The sequence below is a fragment of the Vanellus vanellus genome (genome assembly GCF_965231255.1).
Source record: "Vanellus vanellus genome assembly, chromosome: 5".
NCBI lineage: Eukaryota > Metazoa > Chordata > Aves > Charadriiformes > Charadriidae > Vanellus > Vanellus vanellus.
In genome coordinates, this window is record NC_138910.1 from 27,694,816 (window position 1) to 27,714,187 (window position 19,372).

General features: G+C 43.9%; 1 protein-coding gene across 1 annotated transcript in view; it reads left to right on the top strand.

Moving 5' to 3' along the window:
• The first annotated feature begins 4,075 nt into the window (after positions 1–4,075).
• Positions 4,076–19,372, top strand: part of UBE2E3 (ubiquitin conjugating enzyme E2 E3) — a 59,963-nt gene continuing 44,666 nt past the window's right edge. Inside the window, exons 1-3 of the mRNA XM_082483729.1 lie at positions 4,076–4,204; positions 5,490–5,692; positions 7,845–7,895. Coding sequence (XP_082339855.1) covers positions 5,499–5,692; positions 7,845–7,895 — 245 coding nt within the window. The 5' untranslated portion in view covers positions 4,076–4,204; positions 5,490–5,498. The remainder of the gene's footprint in view (positions 4,205–5,489; positions 5,693–7,844; positions 7,896–19,372) is intronic.

Here is a 19,372-nt window from a genome sequence, read left to right on the forward strand (position 1 = left end):
TATCCTGAAAACTCTTCTAAGCATCCTGAGTTCCAGGCTTTGTGACAGTCTGCATTAGAGCAGTCTCAAGACTATTGCTGAGCTACAACAGCCTTCAAAAAGTCATTCTTCGAACAAGAATGAATGAAGCACAGCAGTGTTCTGGCTCTTGCCTTCATCTCTTCCCCCTAGCCCCCTCCCCATCCTTCCTCCACCACATTCCCATGCCAGGATGTGTAAGGTGGCAATACAAAACCAACAGATGGGCTAAACACCAGCTGACAAAGGGACCAGGAAGTGGTTTCCTAATGGTTGGTTCCTGTCCACTGCCATGCTTACTTCTCAGTTTGAGAACAAAAAAAAATTACCTCTGCTTTTCTTGTAAATTTGTATCTTAAGGATACAAATTAATTGAAACATAGCAGGAACATTGTTCTTTAGGGGCTTATTTTTCATTCATAAACCCAAATGGATGTATAGCATCACAATGTAAAAATAATGGTACTTATGGCAGTGACATTAAATTTAAGGCACAACAGGATGAGCTGCAATTACTAACTCTGCAGCAGGCTTCCTGCACTTGCTTCTGTAAATCACTACATCTCTCCCTGGCCCACAGAAGATTTTTGCCAAGTCTACTTTCCTAGCTCTCTCTGTTAAAATTGTTAATCATCTTGGGAAAAGACATGCTGAGTATTTGTACAGGATCTACCTTACAAGGAGCACTATTTGCTACAATGAAACTAATCACTAATAAAAATTTTACCCCATCTACTTTTTTAAAAATCTTTTGTTCATTTCCTGGTTCTGCAGTTTGTGCCCATCTAGCTGTGGCGTTGTAGCACAGCTCCAACAGGTGTTTTAACAACACAGCCTGGTATGGGAACGCACAGAGAACAGAAAGATGCATTGCTAGGTGGAGATATATTTACTGTCAGGAAACAATGATTTTGTGATAAAGAAGATGGAGTATACGACTGTAAACATTAAGTAGTATTTTCAATTGAGCTGCTCTTCATCACGAAAAATGTATGCTGGCCTTATTTTACCATCTGTACACCCTTAAAATGGTAGGGGCAAGGAGATCAAGCAATGATTTTTCCATCCCTCGTAGTTTTCTTGTGAGAAGCGGGAAGTGCCTTTCACCCTAGTTCTGGTGCCAGGCATTGAGTTGTTTGCTATCACAGAATTTCATGTCATATGGAGGACACTGAACTGTGAATTCCTAAACCTAGAAAAATATTTTCAGATGTCTGTGCAGCCCAAAGCAGACCTCCACATGCTGACAGTAACTTCATACCTGTGCTCTGACAGAGCAGGGATGGAGAGGTACCCAAAAAGACATTTGGCTTCTGAAAAAAAACGAACTGCTTTTGGGAGCAGGGCTTGAGGAAAGAAAAAAACAAGAAAAAAGAAAAAAGAAAAAAAACCAACAAAACACAAAACACAAACAACAAAGGCAACTGATTGGGGAAAAAAATGCAGGCCTCATCCAATCCCGAGTGCCCAGGACTGTTCCGACAAGTCTGAACGGTCCTTAGGAAGGCTCTACACTTTACAATACCGGTTGCACTTTCACAGTTCAAGTACCCGATAAACTGGCAGAGAAAAAGCATTCACGATGGGTACATCAGTTAAAATTACACTGATGTCAATTCACAAGGGATATGAAAAGCCAGAGAGATGGTGATATGTGGCTTTGTAACAATGGCTATTAAAATTGACATTTCTCCCTCTCCTTCAAACTGTGCCGTACCTCTCAGCGCGGTACTTTTTCTGTGGTTGACAATATAACAAATATACCCAAGAAAAATACAACCTTGTAAGCAGAGAATGTCATCCTTTGAGAACTGATGTCAAATGAATGAATATTCATTCAAATAAACATCTGTTATGTCCACACGTTGCTGTAGTAAATGTTTTAATAAGGTACAAAAGGCTGGGAAAAAATAAAATCTAGGCTGCCTTTTCAATTAGTCTCTGTTAAATGGGCTTTTTTTATTTTCACTTTGTATCCTGAAAGCCACAGAAGCCACACAACGTGTAGTAGCTGACGTGGTGTGCAACCCTTGACCGATCTACTTACTTTCATTCTGTAGATGCACACTCTTGTAGTACTTTTTTTTTTGATTCCTGTGTTAATTTTCACCTGAAATAAAATAAAAATTTAAACACTTAATCCTTGTTTTCAAAGCTCCAGCAAGACTCATCTTGAGCATCTTCAACAGAGTGGGGAAAAAAAAGCAAAAAAAAAAAAAAGCCTCTCAGTGCTGACTGATAGATTTTTGATATTGCCATGCTTCCCTTTTACTAATTATGCCCAGATTGCTCATCATGCCAGATACTGTTTATGCTAGGAATTTTCTACAGCATACCTCAGGGGCGAATTGCCTGTAGTGGTGATCTGGGAATTCTCTATAGCCTACTTTAACAAACAAACCTCCAGTATTCCTCCACATCACATCATTCAACTCACTTGCCAAATCTTCAGCATGCTTTTCAACTGAGCTAACTTCAGATACCCAGAGAAGGGTATTCCCTGACACACTGATGTTTATTCCCTCAAGAGCACGGTATACGCTCTCTGACCCCTTGATCCTGCAGAAGCAAAGAAAACACAGTAGTTTTAAGTCATTAGGCTGTTGATAATGAAAGCCCTTGAGGTAAAAGCCATCGAGGCGAAAGCTCTTGTGCTGGACAGCAACGTTATCCCAAGATTTCATGTAAATTGCACAAACAGTTTCAGTAATTGTTAATTCCTTTTCTGCTGAAGCCAGTAATCCACAGCCTCATCTACTTTTCACAGATAAATTTTCTTTTACAAGTGGATTTTATTGACAGTGTGATCAGGCCCTAAGTTTGGAATATGTAAGTTATTTCAATTGGCTGATTGCTTTTACCACACAGTGTACTCTAGGCATACGGCATGTAAAGCTGTTCCAAGTACACACCGGACAGCACATCTCCATCCTATACCACCTTCCCGTGACACCTACTGCAACCGCCATTGATTATGCCCATTCCTCTTTGAAGCATTCAGAATTTGGCAGGTGGGCTGCTCACGGAACAACTCCTAATTCTGTTTTTAATCCTGGCTACTCCTACGAGGAGCGGCGAGGCTGCAGGGCGGCACTCCTGCTGCAGCAGGGCCGCAGCACTCCGGCATGACACAGGCCCTGCCAGCGCCTTGGGTCCCCTCAGCCCCCGCGCCGGGCACGGCTGGCGGGACAGCCAGGGCCGCCGCTCCGCTGCTGGGCCTCCCACCCGTGTGTGAAGACGTGCAGAGAGCAGAGACGTTTTTGGAGGGGAATACGTGAGGGAGGTAATGTCAGGGTGAGAAACCAGCAGCGGTCCCAGGCGTGTGCTGGCGGCCTGCGTCGGTCCCTACCCTGACACCGGGCACGAGGCGAGGTGTGAGGTGCGAGGCCGAGGTGGCAGCGGAAGAGGAGGAGGCCGAGGTCTTGCAGAGGCCCCGCGGCCTCCACCGGGCCTCAGCCGTTGGTGGGCACCGGCCCGGCGAAGCCCGCGGTGGTGCCCCACAGGCGCCGGCGGGCTGGAGGCTGGAGCCCGCCGGGATCCGGGCTCAGCCGGCGGCTGCGGCGAAGGGAGGCCGCGGGCCGGACCGGGCCACCGTCCAGGGCCGCCCCCCCCCCACCCCCCAACTGCGCGCCGCCGCTTTGTCCTTGCCCGGCCCGGAGCACGCGCGCCCCCGGCCGCGGCGGGAGAGCGCCTGCGCGCACCCGGCCCGGAGGCGGCGGGGGGGCGTGGGGGGGGAAGCGCGCTCCGGCTGCCGCCAGGCGGGAGCGAGCGCCCCCTCTCCCCTCCCCCCGCCCGCCGGCAGCTCCGCCGGCGGCGGCCGCGGGCGCGGCGGCGGCGGCGGCAGCGGGCGGGGGCGGGAGGCCGGAGGCGGTGGGGGCCCCCCCTCCCCCGCCCCCGCCGGCGCGCGCCCGCCGCCCCCCGCCCCGGCCCCCCGGCCCGCCGCGGGAGCCCGCGCCGCAGAGCGGGGCCCGCCAGCGCCACCCGCCGGCCGCGGGGCCGCACCGCGCCTCCCCCCGTCCCCCCCTGCTCCGGCTCTCAATGTTCCACACTGCCCGGCCACAGAGCCGCCGCCGCCGCCGTATAGCCCCCCGGCCGCCTCCGTCCCCTCCTCGGGCGCCGCGGGCCCGGCCCGGCCCCCCGCCATCCCGCCCCTCCGACCCAGCAGCGGGACAGGACGCCGGCGAAGGTAAGGGAGAGGCGGGCGAGGCGGCTGCCGCCGCGGCGGCTGGGCGAGCGCGGTGGGGGGAGGCGGGGAGGAGGCGGGGGGGGGGGGCTGGTAGAGGAGCTTTGTTCTTGTTTTCGGCGCTCGCTGCCTGGCGGCGGCCGGGGGCGCGGAGCCGGCCTGAGTTCACGCCTCACTTGGTGCACACGCACGGTGCGGTGCGGGGCCGGGCGAGGAGCCGCCGCCGCCGCCCGCCGCGCCGAGCCGAGCCCAGCCGAGCCGCGCCGCGCCGGGCTCTCCCCACAAAGCGCGGCCGGGGCGGCCGCCTCCAGCCCTGCCGCAGCTCCCCGCCGCGCTCCTCCTCGCCCCCCCCTCCCCCCCCCGGCCGCCGGGGCAGCCCCCTCCTCCCCCCCCCCCCCGGCTTCTTCTTCACCCCCCCCTCCCCCCTTCCCCCCGGTCGGCGGAAAAATGTCGGTCTGGCTGGTGGAGCTGCGCGGGGAGCGGCGGCGGGGAGAGCTGTGCAGAAGGTGCAGTTTGAATTATGCTTCTTCCCCCTCCGGCAGCTCTGTGGTGGCCAAATGCAGTTCTCGCTGCTGGCCATGTAAATAACCGGGGCTGCTGCTGCCCGAGTTGCTTTAAATGCATCTTGGGGTTTTTCCCTTTTTTTGAGAAAAAAAAAAAAAACAAACAAAAAAACACAACAAAACCACAACAACAACAACAACAAAAAACCCTTGTTCTCCCCCCCCCGCTCCCCCTCCTTCCCAGTCCAGCCCTTTAAATGCACAGAGCAAGTGTACATTTCCATCTGAAATCAACCCAAGTGTTATTGGCAATATATTTTCTCGGAGAGAGGGGGAGAGGGGGGGATCTGGCGTTTGGACCCAATAAAATGCTCTGCTCCAGTGTAAATATTTACAGGGTATTAGTGACTTTTTAAAAAACATTTTCAGCGAGGTCTGTTATTTACAATGTGTCATAAGTTATTAATGTTCATTGCCTAAGTACCCTGCTAAATCTGTCTCATGCCTTAGAACAAAGTCGACAATTGGCATATTGTTTAAGGTATGAAAACAATGCGAGTGGGTTTAAAAATTGGAAATATCTGTATTTTCAGAAGTGTAAATATTGCTTTGTAGCTGTCAAACTGCAGTCCTTGGGGATGAGACAAAGAAGTATATTTCGGTTAATTTCTCAGTGAAACGGAGTTGTCACTGATTCAGGTGTTCTCTGGAACTTGGGGAATGGCAAGAGAGAGTCCTGCCTGTTGTATTAACTCTGCCTCTTTTCTTCTCCTTCCCCCAAAAAGTTCCCCACGATGTCCAGTGATAGGCAGAGGTCAGACGATGAAAGTCCAAGTACCAGCAGTGGTAGTTCAGATGCCGATCAGAGGGATCCACCTGCACCTGAACCCGAAGAGCAAGAAGAACGAAAACCCTCTGCCACCCAGCAGAAGAAGAACACCAAACTATCCAGCAAAACTACTGCTAAGCTATCTACTAGTGCTAAAAGGTAAAGGGGACAGTAAAACATTCTGTAGCATTTTTGCACAGTATTTTAAGTTACAGTGCTTGCATTGCACTTTTCAAGGCAGAGGGGTTCTTCTTGTAAAGCGATGTGGGAAAGAGTGAAGTACCAACTTTTGTAGTACAGGGGCCCGCCAGGTATTATCTTCATTATCCATGTCTTATTGGGGTAATAATTACACAGGCTTGTCATATGTCTTTTGAAGACTTGTTTGCCAACTTGGTAACTTACAGGCTGGCTGGGGGGGCACCTAAATACGTTTCATATTTGCAAAAATGCGTGAGAGTGTCAGCTTCGGCCATCTTTCTCAGAGTTAGGTTTCCATGCCTGGTTGGTATAGGGTGGAGTCCTCCTGGTGTATTTTGTTATTGTCTGTAGACTGATGACAAGCAATGCTCTTTAATTAAAGAAGTCACAAAACCCCAGTGGCTACTGTGGGCCTTATGACTAGCTTTTCATGTCAATGCATGGGAGAGCCTTAAACACCTTGCAGTAGTGGGTTCATTCTGCAGTTCTTTCAGGAGAAACTTAGGCGAGTTTTCTCCCCTAGGATCTGCAGATTCAAACCATGGGGTTCTGCAGGTAGCCTCTGCCTTTAAATATCAAAATCTTCGGAAACCTTGTTTAGTTATATCTATTGCATTCTTATTTGCATATAAGGTTACTCTAGCAGCCTAGCTCTCAAGACATGCACGCTGATAATTTTCTGTAAATTCAGCTGTGTGAAATAAGCAAAGTTCAAATCCCTTGATTCCGGTGGTCTTTGGAGATGAACCATAACTTTCCAGTCATTTCCCTGGAGTTGCTTTTCTTTGCAAACATTTACAAATATCCTGTAGCAAGAAAGGCTGTGCAGTAGCTGTAGTAGCTTCAAGTTTTGCATGAACACTGTAGTTCTAACTTTTAGGAACACTAGTAATTTTGTATTGTACTTAGATTTAGTAAATGCTCTTTGAAATGTCGTAAAATTGCTGCAGAGTGTGACTGGGTGGCTTTGAAGACTTTTGAGCTTGTTTAAGAAATCCTTAGAAATAGGACTGGCTAAAGAAAGAAAAGTTCTGGAACTACTATGTAGGCTTTGTAATTTGTTATTGCTTATCCTTTTTGAAAAGCTGGGCATGCAGGCTTTTGAGACTGAGGTTTTCCCCTCTTGCCTTTATTTCACTTAATTGTTGCAAGTCTAATTCCGTACATTTCAAATAGTTCAGTAGTCTGAGTGAACTTATTGGTACTAGCGCAAGAGCGTGCAGAGCAGTTTCTGTCAGCTCATCTTTTAACACTTGCTATTCACAGTCTTGCTCATATGGGTCCTTTTCTGAAGAGAAGTCTTATTTCATATTTTAAAGAGGCATTTACCATGCGTCTTTTGAAATTACGCCTCTTATGTACCTGAATAAACTACTAAATTGACAAAAAGTTTTCGGTATGCCTCTTCTGGATCTTAACACCTCGGGAATGCTTGTAATAAGCACAGATTATTTCAAGTTGTTATATCACTTTTTATCATGTAAATACAGCCACTGTATAAGGTTGGGGGAGGAAAGGCAGCCGAAGGTGTGGAGAGAAGCAAAGTTGATCCAAAGAGATTATTCCAGTAACAGAGACAGCCTGGCAGATCTGCAAATCCACTTTTTAAACACGCTGCAAAGTAGTAGGTAAAATATTGTGAAAAGAACGTGTCTGCTGCCAGCGCGGTTTACTTCTTCAGCCCCAGTCACAGGTCTGGAGCGCTGGTTTTAAGTCATTGTCAAATCTGCCTGTGCAGTCGTCGTCCGCCCTCCCCCCCCCCCCCCCCCGCCTCATTTGCATATTAGCTTGAAAAGAAAATCTCTCTGGTAAAAAGTGCTTGGATGTGAAAAAGAGTTACTTTTCTGAATACTTGTGGGAAATTTCTACCCAACTCAGTTGTAAGTGTTCTGTTTGCATACAGCGTGGAGCAGGAAAAAAGCTGCAAAGTTTCTCAGCTGTGGGATTTGGGTTATGCCTCTGAGAACAAAGAGGAAGCAGCCATGTTAGCATTACTGAAGGCAAAGCCAATCTTGCATTTAACTGCATGGTGGTAGAGGGCAGTGTAATTCCCTGATTTATTCTATAGACTATCTCAAATGCTTTGTGTCTGTTCTCATTTCACCAACAGAATCCAGAAGGAGCTAGCTGAAATAACCCTTGATCCTCCTCCTAACTGCAGGTATGTAACAGCTTCTTATATTGTGGACGGTGGTAGGAGGTTAATGTGCTCAGGCTAACAAACGGGAAACTTAGTGTTTACAACCGGCGACTGTTAGACAAAAAGTGCGTACAGCAGGTTGAACAAGCATAGGGAACGTTTGATATTGAAGTTTGCTATTTCTTCTGCATGTTGGAGGTGTAGTCATTAGTGATTGATGTACATAGTAAAGTGTATTCAGTTTGTTTTTCGTAGCTGGTAACTGCCTTCGTGAAACATTAATTATGTGAACTTCAAAATACGCTGAAGCTTTCAACTTAATGTCTGCATGTAGTTTGAACTGGCTTTTTGAGTGCCAGGTTTATAGAGTTATCACTTCATTCTGAAGTAAAGGTAAAAAACCATATGTGATTTTTATGTGCTTTCTCTTTGTATGTTGCTTAACAGTTAGATAAGCTGAAGTATTGCCTTTCAATTTATGTGTCTGTCGGTCAAAGTTGTAGTCTCTTGATAGAGAATATTTTTAAGGAAGTTCCCAACTTGGGAGACACTTCTGTTAGGTTTTAGAAATCGAAATTGTAAGCTTGGAAGATTGAGTCATTTAGTCTTAGATAAAGTGACGGTGACTGGAGCACTTGATATGTAGGAAAGTTAAATTGTAGCATAGCTAGCTAATTTCTTTAAATCTTCTGCATGTTTTACTTTTGTTTAAAGGATGCATAAAAATTCTCGTTAGCTGTGAGCATCTAGTGTTCAGATTTGCAGTAAAGCTACATTTAAATAACGTTGCTTTCCTTTGATTCATCTCAGTAAAATTTCCGACTGCAAGGTACCTTCAGATTAATAGCTCATGTGTAACAGCGAGCCTTGTACGTGTTTGAAAAAATGCTGGGAGTGCTTTCTGATTTTATGTTGGCTTTTTGAATAGTTGGAAAGGTTTGGTGCAGGTCTTGTGAATTCTGTAAAATGTGAGTTGTTCTCCTGTCTGACTAGTCTGTGAGAGCAGGGACTAACCAGAGCTGTGTTTTATTGAATTTGTGGTAAAGGTGTCTTACCCCGAGGACTGTGCTGCACATTGCCTAGGCAGTCTGATGTATTTGCATGCAGGGTCAGTGGCTCTCTCTTTTCAATAGAGGCAAGCTCTGTTGAGAGCGCAAATGTCTCTTGGATTGGTTTGGGGTTTTTTTGGGCGGGCGTGGTGGTTTGGTTTGGTTTTTAAATAACTTTTAATAAATTACTGGAATTAGTTCTGTGTTGGTCATGCACTTTATACTTGGACTCTCAAAGGGCAGCATGGTGGGAGAGAAAGTATTTAAATGAAATAGAACACCAACACTTTACCTTATAGTTGCTGAAAAGATAATTGTAGCAGTTTCGGGTACAGCAAGTTACAGCTTGGCATTTAGAAAAAGAAGCCTCCCCTCTCAAACTCTCCAATACCATCTGATATTTAGCTCCTTGGGAAAGGAAAGCATGTTCCTCTCGTATTAGCACAAGAGTATTGCAGAGTTTTTCTTGTGAGCTGGTACTACCAGATGCCCAGGAACGCTGTTGAGAATGATGAACGCTTCCCCCCCCCCCCCCCCCCCCCAATGTGTCTAAAATTATTCAAATTTCTCTCCTACAGAGCACAGGGGGAAAGATTATTTTTTTGCCAGTAAGGAAGTCAGTGCTTCTGTTCCCCTTGTTCCCCTAAGTATTTTTAAGAAGAATTTAACCCTTTTACTCAATAGCAACTGTGTGACCAGTGCATATTTACCTTTTGCAAAATAAAAAATATTTACAGGAGATATTGACTTCTCTAACAGCAATTCTGGGTTTTCAGGATGAACAGTTTGAACAGAGTTTCAGTGCCCGAAGGATTACTGTTACATTGGAATTGACTTGTTAGAAGGAGCCTTTCAGGTATCAGGAGGTAAATGCAGCTGTGTGTTACCTGCAGAGCAGTTGAAGCTTGTAACATGCTTTCTTATAGGATGTAGTAGCACAAGTAGGCAACAGAGTGACACAGCAGGCATATGACATTGCTCGTCATGCAACAAGCAGCAGAACACTACTTATTACATTTCTTGTAAAAGAAAAGAATTTGTAAAAAAAAAAAAAAATCACAACATTTAAAAGCCTCTATAACTTGGGCATATTCATGTGCTTTAAAAATAAAAGACCTCGTGTTATAAGTTCTCCCAAAGAGATTTCTCCCTGCGAAGTTGTTTCTCCTCCAGTTTTAGAGCACACTTATCATTTGCAGTCCACATGTTATAGGCTTCACAAGAATTCAACTGCCAACCCATGCTCTTGCATGTTGGTAGTCCTTCCGGTTACTCAGTTACATAAGTGATATTTTAACAAGATACAGTACAAATACTGAAGAGTATGTTGAACTGTCCCGTATTGTGTTAACACTGATGGCTGCTGCCACTTCTCACCTGCCAGTGTAACTGTACGTGGAGTCGCTCCATCGGAGTGATCTGAGGCTGATTTAACTACTTTAAAATGACTAGTTGCACTGTGATTTTAATGCAAAAGAGGTGTAGGTTTCCTTAGCAGTTAGATTTCCCCCAGTCACATCTATTGCTAGAACATCTGTTTTATAAAAATGCCGGAGCCCCAAGAGAGCCCCGTTCCTGGGTGTACTGAGCAGGCCTGGGCTGCACATGAACTTCTATTTTAGGCACCAGAATAGCAGAATGACAGGCACAGTAAAAATGTCTAAATAGCAGTTTTTTGCTTGCTTGTCTCAACAGTAGAGATTGATTTCTGATTCTGTTAATTGGACAATGAACTGCTAGAAGAAGTGTGTTGTCATGCATTATGTTGTCATGCTTGTGAGCAGTGAATACAAACTGCATCTGGGGGGTACCAAGTGTAAAACTTAATATCTTTATGCCGAGAGCTTTACTCTTGAACATAGAGTAATACTGGCAATTCCTGTGATTTTGGTGTGACATCCAAGAAAGATAAAACATTGAAAACAATAAAATTAGATTTGGTCTTAAGCCACTAAAGATGTTGGAGGGAAATTAAGTACTGCTTTTTCCTCGTGTTTTCTCCTGTGCAACAGAAGAGCCCGAAATGAGTCAGTTACTGTCCAACGTGCGCTGTAGCGCTAGGACAGATAGGTAAACTGAGGACACAGGTATCTGATCCTGTTTTTTCTTCCTTTTACTGGCTTAACTCAAAGCTGTGCTACTTGGTGCAGTGTGCTGTATTTAATTTCTTTTGTGCTTTTAATAGCATAAAGCGAAGCTAAAAAGGTCTTGGCCCTATTGCTTCTAGGCAGCTCAATTTCAAGCCATGGCCAAGCGCTTATACATACTTCAAGGTATGGAAGTGTGCCAAACCCCACCGTTATACATTCTTAGGAAAATGCTGCAAAGATCTTGCACGTAATGCGTGGTAAATCTGGGCTGCAGGGATGCTCTCAAATAGGTTTGACATATCTGGAATAACTATTTTCAGTTCATGGCATAAAACTGTTCAGATCAGAGGTCACCGCTCTGTAGTTAAGGTTATATCTGAGGCTGCTGTTCTGACCTGCCCAACTTGGAGGCTGCAGCTCAGGTGGAGCCCGGCACAGTCGGCTCCAATGCTCATTGTACTTCCTGGAGTTTAGGGCTGGCACAAGTGAGGCTGTTCCCAGGGGTACCGTGATTTACAGCAGCTTCCTTCAGCTGTTCCTGGCTGCCCTGCTGATCCACAATAGCAAAAAATATGTACTCTCTGTCTTTTTTCCTCACCCCTCCTCGTTTTCACTCCAATATTAATCATTGTTCATCTTCATGGGAAAGCTTTTGAAGTTCAACCCTGTATTAAGTAAATTTAGTAACACCCATGCCAGCTTAGTTTATAGTTTAGAACCCAGTTTGGTATAAACTTTGCAGGAAATGAAAGCAAACACCAGAATCAGCATATCCACTCAGAGCTTAATTCATGTGGTTTAAAAAGAGTTAAGATAGTGCATCTTTCCCATGCAAATGGGAGAATTTAAGCATTTTATAGTCTGTTCTGTCAGTTGTTAAATTAAAGATCAGGCATCTGAGAGCATGTGGTTAAAAAAAAAAAAAACAAACAGAGGAGAGGCCAGACAAAACCCGTGCCTTAGAGCACTGGTCAGAGAGACAACTTTCCTCCTTCATAGCTGCTGGAAAAGGGCAATTCTTACCTCTAGCCATTCCTGACCTGATAGGTCTGTTGAAAAGATTTTCCTTAATAGGGATTACTATCTCAATTACTATTTATTTTCAGGCCTTGTATGCTAATATATACTAATGTGATTTCTTGAGCAATACTACAAAAGGTATCAGTTGATGATTTTGCTGTTTGTAGCCTCTCCTAGGCCTGCAAGTAGGTTGATAATTTATGAGTAGTTCATTTTAAAATTACTTATTTTAAGGTAACACTCCAAAGTATGTGTACTGAGCACAATGGGAGCAAGACACGTAGGGGGTTTGTTTTAATACGGGATTCTTCTGCTTCCTGAGGACTGCATTTGTCCCTTTCATTACCGCCACATCTTGGGCTAATTCTGCGCCGCAGAGTGTTGCCAACCCAACCCCATGGTCTGGAGTTTGACACAAAGAAAAATGCCTGCAAAACCCTGGCAGACGAATGCTATTACTGGTTTAGTTATGGACCCATGAATCCAGATGTTTGTAACTGTCTCACTGTGGTTATTACCCCATCAGTGGGGAAGCGTTGCAGTATGTATTTAAAGCAATATTGTGAAGGTATTCTTCAGACCAGCAATTTAAGCTCTTTCAATTGAGCTGTCTGAAACAATGAGGAGCAATGAACGATTGCGCTGGTGGTGCGGGCTCTTCCACGGGCAGAGGTAGCGCTGGATTTGAGCTAACGCAGCCTTGTGTTAGGGAGGAAGGTGCCGCAGCTAAGCTGGTAGAAGCCTTCCTTTTGTTAACATACTCTATCTACAGTAAGGTTATAGGCAAATGTTTACTCTGCAAACAGTTGTGCCTGTTGAAGATGTTACTGCACGGCGGTGGTTTGCTCCAGTTCTGCCATGGAGGTGACTACTCCAGACACTACGTGAGGCAGATTCATGTGATTACTCCATAGTGCTCCCCGGGGGGAAGAAGAGGGGAGGAAAAAATCATCCTAAGTTTGCTTAAACGGTTTAAATAGGTGATTCAAACTAACTCTGCTGGATTTTTCCTCCCTCCCTTCAGAGTAGGCATTGTTCACACAAAGCATTTTGTCAGACACACCAGGATATGAATAAGTCAATCCATTCCTTTGTCTCTCAAATGTAATAAGTTTCCATCTCTCCTTTGTCAAAGCCAGGCGTTAGTTCTGTTGCTTTTTTGAAATCAGTAGGGGGAAGTATATTCTGAATGCAGTCAAATACCAGGCCCCTGTACAGTAGAACAAACGTGTGCCCAAGTCTTCGCATGTACCTTTTTTTTTTTTTTTTCCCCCAGTCAAGCTGTTGACTTTTCAGATCAATAGCAGTCCCCCAGTTTTATGTTTATTCTGTTAATTTCTTATTGGGCAAACGTCTTCATGTTGCTAAATATTGAGTCTCACTGAGAAAAAAAAAAGATGTCAGTTTTGCTTGTTTTCACCTTTGCAGTGAAACCCCCAACTGTGAACACTAAATAGTTCCCTATAGTTGGTTAAGGTATGTAAGAGACAGTATGAGTATGTGCAAAAATGCCTGTGCTGAAGCTGAGTGAGCAAAATTTAAAAAAACATCACCTGCGCTCTACTTGATAATGTATCTTCTGATAGTTACATTATACTTTTTATTGTCTCTCCCTGCCCAGCACCTTCTTACCACCAAGCTCAATAAATGAGTGCTGCAAGAAAGCTGGGATTTGCAGAATGGTTCTGAGAACACAAACCCACACGATTATTTCTAACACTTCCTTCCCTATGCAGAAGTTTGCAGTTGCAGTTACAAAAATACAGTGAAGAGGGTTCACAAGTCCTGTAAGAACGTGTTTGAAGTAGCTCTCAAGTGAATATTGAAAAACTGATTTTTAGTATTGTCCAGCTCTGAACATGGTCCTGCAATTCCTTCTAAAGCAGTTCCTTCATTGTTAGTAGCTAAACGTAAGTCAGTGGCTCACAGGGATTTGAAGATATGTTTATCTAGTGATAGCCTTGATTTATCTAGAATTATTTCTACCGAGCATTTTCTTCCATTCTCTTTCTTCCCTCCTTCTTTCTTACCAGAAGAGTACAGCCTAGGTCAGAGTAGGAAGGAGTGGTGGTATTTAGCACAGCAATCAGAAGTCTGGTATTTTTGTATTTCTGTCCATTTGTAGTAACAGCCTGATTCTGCCATCTTTGTGTGTGCAGAGTGGCTTTTACCTTATTTGCCACTAGTCAGTGAAACTGCTTAAGGAATAGGGATGAAACAAATTTAGAAAGGCATTTCAGTAAAACATTTAAGTGTTAAGTAGAATGCACTGTTATTTAACATGCTTTTATTAAAATATGCAACACTGGAAGATTGTGTAACTCCTGAATGTTTTGAATTGTGAGAATATTTAAATTACTTTCTTTTCAGTTGAGAGTAGATGACAGATCCACTAACTCAAAATGCCTCAAGTCTTTTTTTTTTTTTTTTTTTCCCTGTGCTAGTATCGACCTCTTGCAAGCTGTAAACCAAGGTATTTTACCAACCCCCACAGAGTGAATTTCTCATGCAAGTAATCTCAGTGGCATAATTAAGAGAGGGTTATGCAACACAAATCAACATATCTACTCATGGGAGTAAGTTTTCATGCCTACAGATTTGCAGGTTAGGCACTTGTGTAAGCAGTGTCCACAGTGCTGTTGTACATGCTCTTAAATGTCTGTGTTTTAGTCAAAAGGTCGTATAAATCTTTCACCAGTTTTCATTAGCATTACTGTCAAAGTGAAAAGAAAAAAAATAATTCATGGCTGTCTGTCTACTCTAGAGTTGTAGAAATAGTTCAAACACTTTTCACTCAGCTACTGGTGTTAGAGAACTGACCTTCATTATGTCGAAGTTTTATCTGGAAACAATAGAAGATCCCAAAGCGGACCAGTTTTTTGAACAATTCATCAAGCATTGTTGTGCAAAAATTTATAAAAGCCGCGAAGTAATGTGTCCTTAGACTTAAGGACATATCTGCTTTTCAAATACCCTTTTGTATAACTGTACAAAGACCTTTCACACTCTGTGATAAAACTGATTAAAATGTCATGTGTATATATATTTCTTGTTACACTCAAACTGTGCAGTGCTCACCACTGCCAGCCTGTCACACTTAGTTTGTGATAAACAGTATATATGGCAAGGTCCTAGCACGCTGAGTGCTTCCCCATCAGACTGATTTGTCTGCATGTCTCAGTTGCTCTGATTTGATTTGATCTTTACTTTTACAGACTTGGGACACCTAATTTTAATTCAAATTAATAAAGTCCAAATAGAAGAGAATCAGCTCAACTACATGAAACCCTTTCTTTAAAATGACTACTGCATGTAACACTGATGTGTGGAGATTTCCTGGAGCTGGTGTAACTAGGATTTGCATAGATGTGGAACATTTCAAAACAGGTAATACAGACATCATGAAAAATACCTTGAGCGTGTTTTCTGAGTTCAGGGCTAAGTAGGCAGAGGCAAGGATATCCAGCTGCCATCTAGGGCAGGAGCATGCATGCTATTAACCTAGCCAGGAACTACGCTGTAACTTTAAATTGATGCCTTACTTTGAGCCGGTAACTGCTAGTGATAAACGAGTCCTAGACTGCTTGCATTAATTTGGATTAATTTTCCCCATGCAGAGAGTGCACTATACTGTTATCTAGTTCAGAACTGTGGCTGAAGCAGTTGTTAATTTTATAGCACTTACTGTAAAACAGACTGGCCTGATGTTTTAGGGACTCGGATACAAATTTAGTTGACAGTGTCAAAACTACTGTTCTAAGCATCACTTTCAGAAATAAATGAGGGGAGAGGTTGCCTTGATGAAACATTACAGTGACCTGTAGTTAGTTACCAGTGGGTCACTTTCGGGTTGAAAGAATTTGTAGAGAGGGTCTGTAAGACCATCCTACAGTCATTAGTAATTGATGTTTTCATTATTGATGTGGATACTGGACTATAGCATATAAATACTGCATTTGCAGGTAACAGCAGGGAGGAGGGGGGTTGTAGGCACACTGGAGGACAGGACTAGAATGCAAAATGATGTGGGCAAATATAGGAAGTGACCTTAAAAATAGCATGTAATTTAATAATGAGAACTGCAAGGCATAGCACTTTAGTAGGCATAATCAGCTGCACAAATCCACGGGGAAAAAAAGACTGGATGAGGAGCAGTTCTTCAGAAAAAGTGTAGCCACTCTGAGGATCATGTGCTTTCCAGGAATCAACAATACGAGGCCACAGCAAGAGAAACAAATAGAACAGCAGTCACAATAGGGGGATGTATTTAAAAAAAAAGAAAAAAAAAGTGTTGGAGACATGGTATATATAAAGCCATTCAGTTCGGTTCAGCACTGGTAAAGGCCAGCTGCAGTACTTTATCCAGTTTTAAGCATAACACTGCAAAGTGGCGTGGGCTTGCTGGAAAGAATACAGATTAGAGGAAAGGAAAGAAAGAAAGAATGAAAGAAAGAAAGGAAGGAAGGAAGAAAGGAAGATAGATCTTCGGATATAGAAGATAGTTGCTGCAAAGGAAATAAGGCAATTGTTACTAGTCCTGTCTGGTGGTTATGGAGAGCAACTTAAATTGCCATAAGGAAGACCTAATTTAGACGCTAGGAGTACCTAGCTATAAAGACAGTATGTGTAAGGAGGTGGTGGATCTACATTACCAGATGTTTTTAAGAACAAAGTTTAGACAAACGACTGGCAGGAGCAGTTTAGAAACAGTTGATTCTATCTTTAAGCAGGAAATGGACTACGTGACCTCTTAAGAACCAGTTTGACCAAGTTATCTGTGATACTGGATTTAAATGACAATGTTAAAGGAAAGCTCATTAGGAAGTGATTTTCCCCTCATTTAAAAACTGTATTTTAATAAGGGTTTTGTAGTATAATCATCTTAGAAAATATACAGGTTCTGTACTTTCAAGCAACAACAGTAACAGCAATTATTTTAAAAAGTCCCTGGAAGTGCACAGGTTTTATCCTGTTGTCAATTAAGAAAAGCAGTCTGGTGATTTATGTGCCGATTTATTATTTTTCACCCTCCTATTTTGGCTTTATTTTCATTTTGGGTCCAATCCTGTTTTCCTTGCACAAAGTCGTCACGTTCTGCTAACTAGAAGTAAGATAGGTACATGTCATCAATGCTCCAGAGGTATATCACTTTTGTGAGAAACTAATAGCACTTGTTGTGTGGTAGATCTTGATTTTTGATACTTCATGTGCTCTCTGCTTGGATTCTCTGCTTTTGTTCCACAGGCACGTAAATACCTCTAACACTGAGATAAACAAAAGCAAGGGACGTTTTTTTCCCTGCTTCACAGAGGCTGTTTGCTGTAGATGTGCAAGCCCTAACGCATCTGTGCACAACACCCCAAACGGATCCAAGCACATCAGAAAACAGTTGTATAGCATACTGCCTCTGACCAGGGATCCTATCTCTAAGCACCCTCTGGAGTCAGGGCTCAGAAGATTGTAGTGAAAATGTAAGCAGCCTGGCAGGTTTCCAGCTGATGAGTTAATGCTGCTATAAACTTCAGTAGTTCCTCTCCGAGGCATGCAGAAGGGTGCAGGCGCTGGGAAGGTAGCCAACGAAGGCAAAGAGCAGACGGCAAACCTAAAGGCCAGCCTCAAGGATTCACAACGCAATTGTCTTTGAGGTGGGTTCCTCCCTTGCCGGAAACCCTTCATGTATCTTCAGTGGCAGGGCTGGAAACCAGTAAGCAAATTAAGGTACGCATTCAGTGTGACGCCAACCTGACGTGTGGATGCTTGATTAGCATAGCTTGAGCAGAGGTAGCTCTGCCCTGCACTGAAGCCACCCCATGACTGGATTAAGAGTACAGGGCTGTAGAAAGCTGGGGGTTTTCAATCGTGCGAGGTCAGTTCATCGAGCCTGAAGCCACAGTGAGGTGGTTTAGGTTTGAACCCTGGTTACTACTTCACTCTGAAGCCTAGATGTGGAATTCGCCAAAATATTGAAGACAGAATAAATCATTAGAGCATCAGCAGGTCAGATTCCGTGGGACAAATGGAAAACAAACAGCAAAGAGAAACATTGGTGCTTTCCTTTCTGTAAGGGAAGGTTAGCGGCAGAAAGCTATTTTTGTTTGCAATTTAAGTAAAGCATTTAGACTGTAAATGCTTTGAGCAGAATGAGTTTGGAGGAAAAAAAAGAAAAGCATTACAATAGATAGTAGCTATGCGATAGGAGGTATGTTCAAGAATCAGGTGATTCTAGCTGTGAAGCCACAGCGGTTGTAGCAGACAATGGACAGCCAGATTCCTCCCTGCAAACAGGCACCTTTTCTAACAAACAAAGGACTCATCTACTGTGCAGTCACCGCCCGGGGTACGCTCATACTTTAACTACCTTTAGTCCTTCCCCCTGGTATCTCAACATCGGAGACCTCGTGCAGGCTGGAGGATCCAGGGGACAAGCGAAATGGTGCAGGGATGGTTAGTTGACATTGAGCTCTGTGTTATCATTGTACATTGGTGCTCGTCCTAACTTGTTCATAGATACCTAGGGCATTTCTGTCTTTTACTTCATTATCGACGGCAGAAGCGGTAGTGGGACATTACAGCTGTAATGGGACATTACAGATTTTGCGACACCTCCCTCAACAGACACCTTAAGGGCCCAGTGAACCAAACCCACTATGCCAAAGCCCAGTTTTGTCTTTAGTTTTGGACTTCATTGTCTTGGGGGAAAAATATGAGATTTGGTTTAATTTCTAGCCTATAAAGCAAAAACAAAGAGAGGTTTTCAGAGACTAAAATCAACTTGTAACGAACGCTGTAACAAACACTGTATTCCCATGGAAGCAAATTTAAGTGATCTAAGTTACGCAGCACAACCTACTGCGTATAAAGCATAGTCTGAGTAATTAAAAGAACTTCTTATGCAAAAGGTAGAAATACTCTGCAACCTAAAATTCTACAAGCGTGATTAAACGGTAATCAAATCTGAGAGCATGATCTTCACATGATAAGCTATTTGAAGCACAGTCTATGGCTGCAAAAGTGTTTGCTTGGCTGGAGTAGATATTTTGTAGGATACCCATACACATTTTAGACAGCCAGGTAGTGCCTAGCTCGACGTTCCTTTGCCTCCACAGAGTGCTGGGATTGCTGGGGTAGTGTGAAGAGTTGCAGTAGCAACCCGGCCACCTCATTTCTTGAGTTTCATTTGCCTTTTTTTTTTTTTTTTTTTTTTTTAAAGTAACTGAAAGCCAGAATTACAGCTGGTAATTACTATTAAGTAAGTACTTAAAAGTACTTACTTATACCAGAGCAAACACACCATAACGTATTATTTTTAAAAAAACCAAGTTACTAAAGTAAAAGGGAC